General features: G+C 37.5%; 1 protein-coding gene across 2 annotated transcripts in view; it reads left to right on the top strand.

Annotated features, from left to right (window-relative positions):
* The window catches only part of fibcd1b (fibrinogen C domain containing 1b), a 116,626-nt gene that overhangs the window by 48,860 nt on the left and 54,126 nt on the right, over positions 1-13,640 (top strand). For both annotated transcript variants that reach the window (XM_005454534.3, XM_005454533.3), the window contains one exon: positions 8,445-8,581. In XM_005454534.3, the coding sequence (XP_005454591.1) occupies positions 8,445-8,581 (137 nt within the window). The remainder of the gene's footprint in view (positions 1-8,444; positions 8,582-13,640) is intronic.

Below are 13,640 nucleotides of genomic sequence, written 5' to 3'. Positions count from 1 at the left end.
TATATATTAATGGCAACAACATCCGAGACAAAAACATTAAATTCCCCTATTCAGTCAGGAAATCATTAGTCAATTTATGAGCCGCAAAGATTTCCCCCCACTCAGTTTGAAGGAAAAATACTTTCAAACTCTAAAGAGTCAGAGAGAGAGAGTCAAAATAAGACCCACAAGGTGCTATTTATTAGATAACTGAAGATTTCCATCATATTATTTTGTACATGTATTTGCGTTACTGTGATTATGCCTGTTCAAATTAAGGAGTCATCATGTACAAGGTATATGTTTTTCCTAATTCCATTTCTGGTTTACATCCAGTATGGGGTTGTAGTGATGATTACATCAGCCCTGTTGTGCCTGCTGCAGTAGCTCGCAGGCTGCTGCCTCTCTCTAGTTTTCTTACGGTGGAGCCTAAAAACAGGTGTTGAGTTCAGTCAAATGTCTGTCACGTGTTATCGCTCATTATTAATATTTTTCCACATGAGTAATTCCACCACTTTGCAGAAAATTTACCAATGCAAGATTTTTTTTGTTTTTGCTAAAAGAAAAAAAAGCTTTCTTCTTAAAATTTAAAGCCAATTTAAAAAGTGCATACATTTTTATGTTGGAAAAAAACATTTTGTGTTTTGGGACTCACATGCTTTTTGGAAGAAAGAAGAATACACTCTAGTCTGCAGATATGCTTCATGCCTGAATGTACTATTCTTTGTCCTGCTGATATAAGAGAATACAGGAGAATTATTTTATTTATTTATTACTCCTGTTTACTTTATCTATCATTTAGGATGAGCATTCCAGAGAAATTCTGGTGTGTGTATTTCCAACAAATCCATTCTTACAATCTTTCCCATAACATAATATATGTTAGATCCTGTTAAAAAAGCAGAAAAATGACCAACTCTTGTCTTAAAATTGGAATAACTAACCTAGCGTACCGTCTCTTTGGTTTGTAAGGATGTAGGCAATGACAGTTTGACTATAAGCATCTTAAAGGAAAAAACGCCTGTTATAGTCTACCTCTTTTTAATAGCGCCAAGGTATAGAGTATAAATGCAGAGTACAGATAATTAAAATACATGCTTAGAAATCCCATGGCACTGGTTTAGTTCACAGGTTGAGCAGGCAGCCATATGCTGGGAAGCTAAACTGTAATGCTGTAAGGCTGACATGAAGCCTTGTGTTGCATTTCTTTCCCCACCCACTCACTCACCATCTCTCTCTACCTGCTTTCCTGTCTGTAACTGCACTGTCTAATAATGGCAAAATCAAAAATAATTAAAAATAAAACCGCCTGCCATTTACTCTATATTAAGAATTTTACAGGAGTGGAAAGACCTAAAAGAATGTCTGTCTGTTATTTGCTTTTTAATTTATGGCGATGTGAAATTTTTGTGTATTTTTCAAGTTAAAAAAAACACACACACAGTGCTTCACAGAAACCTGTTTTAATGGTGGTTAACTTGTAGCTATACAAACGTCAAGAGTAAAGCTAAAAGGCATTCATGCTAACTGATCGACCAGCTCCAGGGTTCAGCACCCTGGACAGAGCTTCACATACTGAACCGACAAGATTCTTTGAAAGGATGTTTAAGCTTGGGGCTCCATTTTTCTGTGTTTTTATGTCACTTTAAACAGGCATTAGTCTTTTTTTTCCTTTTAAATCTTTGCCTATTTGGTGACAAGGGAGAAAATGAAAGAAAAGAAAAACCTCTTTGTATATGACCTCTTTCAGATGGTGGCACATCTGATGGAGTATAGTATTTTATTCACACCGATGAAGTTTTTTTAGCCTGTGCTGTCATCTAAATATGTAATCTGGTGAACCGTAGTCTCAAATTAATGTACATACTGATACTGCAGTCGATGAGCGCTGCATCTTTCACCAACTTAATAGCAGTAGTCATCACTCTGCAGCAGAAATGATCTACAGTTGCTAATTTCAGACTTGCTGTGCATAATTTGAAAGCATGACATATTAGGAACTTTATTAATTAAGACTGGTGTTTAGCATTTTTCTAAATGTCACTCTACAGAGGCAGACTCCATGCTCTGCAGACTAATCACCTAGAGCAGTGTGCAAGACGACTTCTGATATTTTTACAAATGGGACAAATTTTAAAAAGAAAAAAAAAGTGCAGGATTTTAATAGTGAGAAGTTGAAATTTAGTGAAACTTTAGTTCCTAGTTCTTTTCTGTTATATGTTACTAACTTATTAATCATTGGTTGGTAGAAGATGGTCCAGGTGGTTATTGTAGAGTTGTAACTGATGTGTGTAGGTCTCTGTAGAGACAAAACAATGTGTAGTGTATTTACCAAGATTATTTGCTTCACTCCTGCGTCTGCTTCACTCAGTGTTTAGTTTTGTTTTCACTTGCTGTTTACTTTCACTTCCACTTACTGTTTGGTTTGGCATCATATTCTCCAGGGGGGTGTGCTGTGAAGAAAGTTCAACATTACCCAGGCTATGTTTTCCTTGTCCTGGCTTCACTAACCCTAATATCCTCTATCAGGCTAAGCAATTACACAAAGGCAGTTATCAAGCCCTTGTTTGTCAGTCCAAAAATGGAGCTCATTCAAATGAAAGAAGTAGTCTTGGCAGCATATAACCAGTCCCAAACTACAATACTACAATATGACAATACACAAAGTAGTGTATTAATAGTGCTGTGTGAACGTGGATGTGGATTAAGCACTTTAGTCAGTAAGACTGGAAAAAGCACCGCTATATTAATAAAGTCTTACTTATTAGTAGCAAGGAAAGCCAGCCAAATTGCAGGCTGTGTAAGTTAATAGACTTATCAGTACTGCAGCTCCGTTATTAAGACACAGGGGAATCTGACAGATTACAATTACATATTCCATTAAATTAATGTTTAGATGTGTGTAAGACAGTTGTAACCTTATTCTTTCAGCTACAGCCCCAGTGGTGTTTAAAGGTCTGAGAGCAAGTGAAAAAGAATTAATAAAATAAAACATAATTTAAACATAAGCTTAGACCGCCTTTCAGTTTGGCATAAGTTGAAATAGATATTGAAATAGGATCATATGATAACGCTCAAAGAACATCCAAAAATGTTTGAAAATTACTAACAGCAACCAGAGGAAAAGCCGGGTAAAGAAACTGTATTTCTTACTGATTTCCCAAGACTGAGCTCTTATGTTGCAGTTTAGTTCTGCAACATAAATTATGGCAATGTTACCTGAGAACCCCCTTTGTTAAACCCAAATTCTGCTTCACAGCACAGGTCTCTGTTGAGGTTTGGCACAAGATCACAGTTAATGTTTACATTTGGAAAAATTGAGAATATGCATAAATTATAATGTTAAAACCATTTAACTTTGGCATTCATTGCAATCTTTTTGTTAGGAGTAAAATAATTATTCACCAAAGTTAGATTAACTGTAAATTTACCGTCTAATAACAATGGTTATCATAAAAGTGATGCTAGCCAGACGATTTTGCAAGGTGTGTCCCTAAACTGTGTGTGTGTACTGCTAAGTCATACACAAAAGAAGAAACCAAAAATTCAGCTCTGAAATGTTTGGAATTAGCTTTTTTATATAGCAGCTGCAGACCAAGTTAGATTATTTATTGTCAATTAATTATTCATTTCTAAACTGGTGTAATAAAAAATCTTGTTGTTGTTTTGTTCCAAATTTGGGATAAATGTAGTATGGCTTTTCTGACCTTATCCCATAATTTCATTAAAAATTGTTACAAGAGGTACCAGCACAACAAAAAAACTCATTTCCGTCCTTTTATACAAGCTCGCTGCAGAGACATGCAGAGGATACAGAATCTTTTTGAGCAAAGAGGTAATTTTTAAAAAAAAATGACATGATTGCTCTTCGCTTTTTAACATGTTGCAGACCATGTTCATGGTAGGCTCCTGCTTCCCTCTCATTATTTGATCTATTACTTGAAGAGGAAGAGGGAAGCACATGTGACCGGTCATTACTGAAGCTCACCCTGACTCCATCTGCTTATTCCACATTCCTCCTAGTAATAACGTATTCAGCCTCTCTTCCAAGCTGCATCCAGCTCCACCTGCTTTGCTCCCACACCTGTGCTCCCAGAAATTTCAAAAGTAGAGTTTGGCACAATGCTGTGAACCAATAGGCTTCAAAATAGCTAAATGGTATGTTTACATGTGCTTATAAAAATATAAATATGCTCTACATTAAGCTTGTGAAATCCTGAAATGCAGTTTTATGCTGGGTTTTACTGCTTTTAACCCCTAGAGTTACTGTCAAGATAAAGTACATCAAAGCTGCTGGTGGTAAATCAGTGTTTCTTCTTTTTTGGATTCTTTTGGTTTTTGGTGTTTTTTTCTGTGTGTGGAGGAAAAACATCTAAACTAGGATAGACAGCAAAACGGCACCACAGAATATCAAAAAATGATTTTTTTTTCCGCCTAACCACCCATACTCGTTTTGCATTGATTATTTTTATTTTTACTAGCATTAGTAACTCTTTAACTAAATGTTAAAACCAGATGCTATAAAATTTGTGTGTGCACATATTTTATGTTAGATTTAATAGATTTGCATGTAGTCTTTAGGCAAAAAGTGACTATCTTTGACTGGCTGTATGCCCATATGTAAGTTCTCATGTTGAAAAGCAACAGAATAGCTTGTATTACATGTAGTACATGTACTAGACAGACCGGTTGAACCACTTTTTAACGCAAATATTCATATAACCAATCATATAAGAGCAACTCAGTGCATTTAGGCAGGTAGATATGGTGACGACAAACTGCTGAAATTCAAACTGAGTACATCTTTTTGCATATCTTTTCCATATCGGTGTGAATGTTTTAATAATTCATGTCAGTACTGTTTGCTCTATATTCCCAAAAGAACATATTAGATTTTCAAAGATATATGAATGCAAAACTGACAGCACTGAAGTCCGTCCCTGCATGCAGCAGGGTTTCTGATGAAACCGCTCTATTAGTCCTGCTCTGCAGCTCTCAGCGAGCTCGACTTGCTGTATTGTTACACGTCTCTACTGCATTAGAAGCCAATGTTGTCTCAAATCCATGGCTGAGAATAGTCCCCAACAACTGAACCAACTGGAAGCATACATTTATGGAAAAACTATAGTGGTTACTTTGCCGCTTTAAAATAGATTCAAACAGAAACCAGAAAGCAGATATATTGTACATGTTATAGGTTATGGTACATTTTCACATTATAGGCAATGTTGAGTTCTAAAAGATCTGTAGAGATCTCAGTGACATTATGTTTTAAAATTGATGAACTTATTTGTTTGTGTCAATTATTATGATTTTTTTTAAATCCTCATAGTAATAATCAACAACCACATGATCACCTAAGCAACTCAGAACCCTGAAAATGAAGCAAATTTGTGCCTACAAAGTACAGAAATGCTATAAAAGACATAAAAACAATTCTAACTTCTAAGTTCTACTTTCCAAAAAGTTTTCAAGAAATGATTGAAACAAATTCTTTGATTGAAACAAAACAAAAAAATAGTGGGCAGAAAATGCAAAAGACCTGCAGGAAGGTTTAGCTGACACAGAAGAAGTGCTACATCATTTCATTGTGCAATTTCAGTGCATCGACAAGGTTTACGTGGATGAGTCACTAGATAAAAGAAAAAAAACCTACAGTTTCATTGCAGATGTCTGAAGTATGCAAATAGTCATCTCGATAAGCCGTACATGCTGTTGATAAAACAGCTCTTTGCCCACAATCACCAAATATCTTTAGAGAAATGTTCTTTTTTGGTGTTTTGTAGCAGACCTTCAGGACTAATTGAAAAATGTATTCCTATAAATCTAAGTATAACAGTTCAAATTTCAAGTTAAGAAACAGAGAGTGAAAGGAGGCTGGCTAATTCAACAGGTCGATGATCCAAAACTCACCTCAGTATGCTGAAACAACTTCTTGAGCTGGAGCTGAAGCTTTTACAGTACCTCTAAACATCATTAAATGCACTACACAGGTTTCAGTCTCATTGCCAGAGGTGTATAAAGTCAAGCACGCACACATGCAAGTCTGCCTTGTTAAAATCTCCCAATTCTTTTAATCTTTGGGCTGAAGGAAGGACAATACTCGGTGTATAAATGCTCAATCAACAATATTTTATTTCCATACAATTCAACACTTAAGAGCATAAGAACCATCATGATGGGGAGACCTGCCTGCAGAGGGTCACAGCAAGCCTCCAAATGGTGACGGGTTACTCAGCCTTTTATAGCCCCTAGTGGCCCCCACCTAGTCGTAAAAGCCTAAACATTCACATGTTTTCTCTCTTACGGCGCCTAAGTTATGACCTCGGCTCCTTGTTTTTCTGCTCTCCGTAAAGGTGGGGGTATGGAATGTGGTCTTTCTCTTCTATTCTAGACGCAAGGTCTCCTGCACACAACATTCTCTTCATGATTCAGCAGTATGAAATGTCAAGAAACCATGTAACACATTCAACAGTGTCGAATAATACAGGTCAATCAAATAGATCTAATGATTTTCACACTCTTTTAAGTCAGAAGTATAATGCAAACTAAAACTACATACTGATCACACACTCTATATTAAGGGGTATAATATGATCTACAGCAGTATCATAATTCAACTACTTTGATTACATATATAAGGTAACATATGATAACAGAATAATCTCACAGCCTTCACAAAAAGAGCTTATTGATTTGAAAGCGATACTTCAATAAGATGCCACAGTTGCAACAGGTAATTTGATGAAATTTGTTCTATACTAGATATTTCATGATCAACTAAAATTTTAAGTGGTGTTATTGCAAACTGAAATCTTTTAAAAACTACAGAAACTGCTGAGTCCCAAACCTCTTCTGGCATTAACACCAGCACAAAAACTGTGCCGGGAGCTTCGTGATGCCTGTGGCCGATCAGCTCCTGTAGATGTAATGTGTAGACGTCCCAATACTTCTTCCCTTGTAATGTGATTCTGGGTAGATGTGATAAAACGTTTGTCTGAGTATGTGTAAGTGATCTGCAAGTAATGTTCTTATTTATTCCAAAATGCATTTTGGAATATCTAATGGGGCGTTCCCATGACTCATTAGACTGATAACTTTGTGTGCACAATTACTGTTTAATTTTCTGCATTGACTAAATAAAAAATGTAATAGCATTCAATGAAAGGGCCACATATATCTAATGCAGTGGGGTTGTATTTAAAATAATTAACAGAACATGTAGTTTGATGATAGATGCCCAGATATATGCATACAACTATAAGACATCTAAAGTTGTGAATGTAAAGCCCGTGTCACTAACAAGTCTTGCAGAAAGAAGATTTGAAAACGACTGATTCCCATTCATGTATTGCTTCCACTGTATGCTTTTGTATTAAACATCTTGCAGCCATAAGGCAGGTCAAGCAAAAGCAGGCCTAGAGTGTAAGTGCAATCAATGAAGGTGGTACTTGGAAGGAAATTTTCTCGGCTCTAAGGGATGATTAGGCTGAAAAAAAAATGACTGCGTTAGAGAATTCCTAAATAGCGACTCCTCTATCGAACCTAGACACCCCCAGTTTCCTGTAATGAAAAGAAGAAGTAGGAAATGTTACCATTTATGTGTGACGGTGATGAAAGTTCGGATCTTATTAGCCGAGGCTTACACGGAGAAACTGAAAAGCTTCGGGGAGAGCAAACATTTCCTATCATGTAGGGTTCTGTAAAAAAAAAAAAAAAAAATCTTGTATGGCCTTTTTAAGAAGTCTCCTGGCTGTTTTAAATTCAGGGGTTTGACCCGGTGAAGGCAGGCATGCATAATCTATGACACTGTCCTCATCACAGAGTTTCTCTCCTGCTTCCTGGTGAATAGATTTTGTATCCCTTGTGTAAGAAGGGTTTCTCAGTCACAGACAAGGGTGCTACTATTCTGCTCTGCTGTGGCTTACAAGCTCTCTCTGTCACTGTCACGTCTCCTCTTCACTAACTCATCTCGAATTCTGCCTGTTATATACTTCTCTCCAATCTTTCTGCCTCCTTGTCTGTTTTATATCCCTCAAATGTATATACCTCCTCACTAAGATATCCTTCTTTTTCTCTAACTTCCTTTTGATTATTCCTTTCCCAGCTACTTGTATTATCTCGCATCACGGTGCTGTATATCTGCGCTCCACCCTCGTGTCTTCCCAGCTTCATTTGACCTACTTGCTTTTCATATTTTTCCTCCCATAATTTCGTCTTTGACAGACTTACAGCGTGTTTTGTTCCGCTTTTGTCATCCATCACCTGCTCGTCGATCTCATCATCAATCTTTTTTTCACAACACTCAAACTGTTCCTTTACAGTTCCTGTGTTCATGTGTTAGTGGCAGTGCTTGGATTTAAATGGAGGGCAAAGCAAGACTCGTGTACAAGTGCATGCTTTGCCTTTGAAATCCATATTAGAGCTAATTTATTTAATGACTCCCTGTTTTTGCATGTCCCCAGGCTCACGTCCCCGTGACTGTGGTGATCTGTATGCCAGTGGACAAAGAGAAGATGGCATCTATTCTGTGTTTCCTATTCACCACCCTTCAGGCTTCCAGGTCTACTGTGACATGACGACAGACGGTGGAGGCTGGACGGTGAGTCAGAGAAAAACACACTTTTGTACTACAGTGAGCACACACACAGCTTTTAACCCCTGTGTGTCTCTCCCCAAGGGAGGAACATTCACTCTTTTGGTGGGCTAGGGTAATAATCAAGATGTATTCAGGGAATGCAAGGTAATAGAAGGTCGTTTTATTAGGTCTGCTTTTTAAAATCTGCATGTATGAACCAAATCCTCCCCCCACAAAAAAAAGAATGATTTACGCAAACATGAATTTTTCTTTTCTGGTACATTGCTTCCATTTTAGTCAGAGTTACCAAGGACACAAGTTTATATACAGATTTTCAGAGAACCTGCTGCGATTATGGTTGTACGGCAATAGGAATCCCATCTATCACTCAGCGTTATCAAAGTTTTATCAAAGAAGAGCAAAGAAAAGAAATCTTAAACACATTTTTCAAGTGGGCCTCTTTGAAAGCAGTTTTTTTTTTTAGTTTTTTTTCTCCACACTCAATTTTTATGGATAGAAGCATTTTTTAAGTTGTCCATCAGCCTGTCTGTACTGTTGTTGTAGATGCGGTATCTTGGATGTCTTGAGGGAAATTTTGCAATACTTTTTTGGACAAGGATGGACTTAAATGTTGCTGGGTAAATATAAAGTTAACAGTTATTGGACAAAGCAATATGTGCAATATGTCATGAACACCTTGAGATTTTTTCAAGGTCTTTACTTTAAGAAAACTAATTATAACTTGGTGGTTGAAGCAGACCTGACAAAATATATTTTGTGCCAGTACCATGCAAACATCTTGAGTCCATCCATCCATCCATCCATCCATCTATTTTCCTCTGCTTATCCAATTCAGGGTCGCAGAGGGCTAAAGCCTGTCCCAGCACACTTTCTGAAGGCCTTTCAAAGTCTTTCTTTGGACATTATCTGCTTTTTCATTCACTCCAGGAATTGTACGTGACCTTTTTGTTTGTTGGTGTTAGCTACTTAAAACTGATCTAAGAAGCATTTAAGCATAAAAACATCACCTAACTCAAGGGATGAACCACTCTCACGCGTACACATAACATACAACAGCAAAGAAACTATTTTAAATTGTATTGTATCTTTAGGTACTTTGTTACTACTGCAAAAACACGTAATCTGTTCCAGGTTTATTAGCTGAATCTCCTAAATATGACAAAGGTTACATAGTTTGGCAGGTGTAAAATAGCATTTTTGCACTAACAAGCTGATTCCCAAAGACCTATAAGCTGAGAAATGTCTTGGCGTGATTTGCAATGTGTCCTTAAAAAATTTGAAAAGAGTTGGAAACAAAATATGATGTGGCAGCTCTAAAAGAAACTAAGCACAGCAGATGAACAGGATCTCACAATCATGTCCATAAGAAATAGGAGAAAATCCAGCAAAGACCTGAGACATGACTTAAAAGAAGCATCGGGCTCTTTGGCTGATCCATCTACTTTTCACTGAAGCCTCATTAGAAATGGTGTCAGATGAAGGGTGGCTGTCAAGAAGCCATTTTTAAGGAAGTAAAACAGGGGGAAAGGCTGACGTATGCCAAATTACACAAGAACTGGGCTCCAGATCGTTGGTACCATGTATTATGGAGTGATGGACAATGGGTGGAATTATGAACACAGAAAAGTCTGATTGGCAGCGGCTTCATTTTTCAGCATGACAATTAAGTCAGAAGAACCCACAATGGAACAATATGAGTCATGGATTGGCCTCGTCAGAGTCCACACCTCAACATTATTATTAAAATTGGGACAAAAAGGCAGCAAACATCCCTTAAAAAAGGCTTTAAAGGTCTACAAGAAGCCTGGAGAACCTTTCCTGAAGACTACTTAAAGAAAGCTGCCTAAGAGAGTTTACACTCTGTTGGCCTTATATAATATGCTGTATATCAGCGTATATTTGCACAGTACTGTAGCTCAAGAATTCATACAATTATTGGCACAAAATTTCACATAGATACATGTCTAAACTCTGATAAAATTATGAAATTGTGACATTTTATATCCAAAAGTATTGTCTTACTCTTATTACTAAAACACAGAGGTTTCCTGTTCATGATTCGCTTTTAATTTCAAAAACATAATATTTGTGAGTCATAATTTAATAAAGCAGAAAAGGAAAGCCAGTATTACAGGGGCAGTCACAGCAGAAGATGATGACACCTTTTGTTTTGTAAATGCTCAGTAAAGGCTAAGTAAGTGCTATCATCATGAGTAAAGATTCAGATACTCTTTTGTTTTGCCCGTGCTGAGATTTCTAGTAGAAAAAATGCAAAGAAAGCATTTACAGCGTCTGACTTCATGCGTAATTCCATTCGCTGTGCATCAAACTCACAAGAGAAAATGTTTTCATTATAGCTGACAAATTCCTGCACTGATTGTGTGTTTTTCGTTTTGTAATTCTTGCAATCTTGTCTTTGTACAGTAATATTTTGTATTTAATTAAGAAAAAAAAGAGAGAGATTTTTGTTTCCTAAGAATGTGGTTTTTCTTTGATCAAATGCATGTCAGCTGTCTGGCCTTGTTAAAGCAAACATCACGGTTTAAGTGAGACTGTATACTGGAAGCACTGCATCTGTTGGGAATGAAAGACAAGCGAGGTGAACAAACATTTACACAGGGATGTTTGAGGTTATATTTGGAAGTGTGGTTTAGATGTATCTCACACAAAACACACACGGAGGCACGTACACACTCTTACTGGTTAGAGCCATTTATGTCTATTTGTTCTAAAGCATAATGTAGCAGCTGTCAGGAAAGCAGAGCAGTTTTTAATGGAGAACTAAGACTCTGAAACTGAAGCTGCACAATCCAATATTTTGATATATAATAGGTTGTGATACTTGTAAGTAAAACCAAGAGCCCAGTTTTTCAGCTCTGTCCCATGTATTTGAAGGGATAGTTTAAAAAATCTATTCAATGAGCTGTTAAAGAAAAAGATTTCTGCTTCTCGCAAAGTAACATAAGCAGCATTAAAAGTCTTCTACATCCTTTAAGGGAATAATTAAATCTTTCCCATTTATAAAGGTTAGGGTGCAATGCTGCCTTGTTTATTCTTTTTTTTTTGTAATGGATAGTTAAAACTCCTTGAAGGCTTGCCTCCTGAATGTGTGCAGAAGTTTCAAAGGTTTAAAGGAGAGCGCACATTTTCAAACCTCCAAACTACTTTGCTCGCAGTCTGTGGCTGCAATCACAGCTATATTGTCTGCATTTTACGCACTAATTAACTGTTTATACTGGCGGACGTATTATGGCGCTACAGTCATTATGCACATTGTCAAGCCTAATAATGAAAAGAAGCGTAGCAAAGGCAAATGTAGTCTGAAATAGGTATCCTATTATACTGCGTCTCAGTTTGCTTTCCACATCCGCGACAGTGACATAAGCACATATAAAATATCAGCTCAAGTCGCTGTTTAATCGGCATGTCAGTGAATTGTGCGTGCATGTGTGTGCACTTGTAAACCAGTGACTAACTGCGTGAGATAGGCAAGGTCGTACCCTCCTATCATCAAATAAAGCCAGACTGTCAGAGTGACAGAGTGCTTAGCCCAGCATGATGGAATAGAGCTACATACCAGCCTGTCAGTGGATAGCAGCTTGTGTGTGTGTGTGTGTGTGTGTGTGTGTGTGTGTGTGTGTGTGTGTGTGTGTGAGTGGGAGGGTGTATGCGTGCGCGTGTCTGTGTATCTCCGTGCATGAATTACTGTTTGTGCGTTAAAGCGAGCACACTCCCACAAAAACAGTTTCTGAACGCGAGCGCGCTTTCCTGTCAGAGTTCCCGTCCGTTTTTCGAAAGATGCAGCAGTGTCAAAGTGAGCAGACTTTGCGTATGGTCCTATAAAAGGATTAACAGCTCCGATTGAGGTGATAATATAGCAGTTACTGATCCGGCCTGGTGTGTTGAGCTGATTGTGATAACGCTTGAGCCTCATTAAGAGATCAGCGTGGTGTGATCCAACTGGGGCAGGTAGGGAGAGGAGATGCATGGTGAGTTGAGTGGCTTAGTGCCTGTCTGACGGCTGAGCTTAAATAAGGAATGAGCCATATGCTGCCACCTCATTAGCATACTGACATACTGTAGCACTGTTGCAGAGACTGCTGCAGACACACTGAAAGATGAGCAGGTTACTCGCAGAAGGGAAGGAACAGAGGAGAGCGATTGGGACTCGGAGGAGACAACGAAGGGAGTGGGCTTGATGAAAACATCAGAATCCAAAAGGGAGGGAGAGTGATAACAAGGATGCAGGGATTTAAAAAATAATACCATAAGTGAAAAGAAATTAGATCGCTCCCTGTACTTTGAAATGGATAATTCAAATGCAATCAAATGTTTCTGTTCTGCAGTATTTGCAGTGAAAAGGTGACCTTTAGGGAGCCTTGTGAATTGTACGGCTGTCTTACATAGATTTAGATGTCAATCAGCAGAGCTGTAGCATCAGTCAGCGATGACCTTTAGGAGAATGTGTTTTCAGGGTCTGTTCACTACCTTAATACAGTAGACAAATATGTTCACCAGATATCACCAGTAGCAGTTCCCATAGTTTTAGCATTTGGAGGGCGTTAATGTGTGGGTTCGCGTGGACAATTTCTGTTTCATTGTTCTAACAGCACCCTATAAGATTTGCCTTTACAAAAAAAGGGCAAAAATTAGAGACCACCAGCTGTTTTAAATGGCAGCATGTTCAAAGAAAATGTGTTCCATAATGCCATGCATGACTCATAATCAGACCAAACCAACACAGCCACCCACAAATTCCAATATTTCTAACATCACGAATCTCAGATTTGCTTCTTTTTTTTAAGGGGTTAACTTCTTCTGAAACTATACATTAATAATAACACATAGTCATTTTTCCATCAATCTATCCACACTATGAAGTGTGATTTTTCCAATAATCTGGTTATGAGAATAAAATATTGGTACTGTGTCAAAATACAAATATGCCTTGATAATATTAGGATACACATATAATTAATTATAATTATAAATAATAAAACAATTAGGATGGAGTTAACTGCAAAACAGAAATGGAAAATAATTAAAATCAAAGAGGATAATT

The sequence above is a fragment of the Oreochromis niloticus genome, linkage group LG7 (genome assembly GCF_001858045.2).
Source record: "Oreochromis niloticus isolate F11D_XX linkage group LG7, O_niloticus_UMD_NMBU, whole genome shotgun sequence".
In the NCBI taxonomy this organism is placed as follows: domain Eukaryota; kingdom Metazoa; phylum Chordata; class Actinopteri; order Cichliformes; family Cichlidae; genus Oreochromis; species Oreochromis niloticus.
The sequence above is the reverse complement of the archived record's forward strand: the minus strand, read 5'-3'. Positions and strand labels throughout refer to the sequence as shown.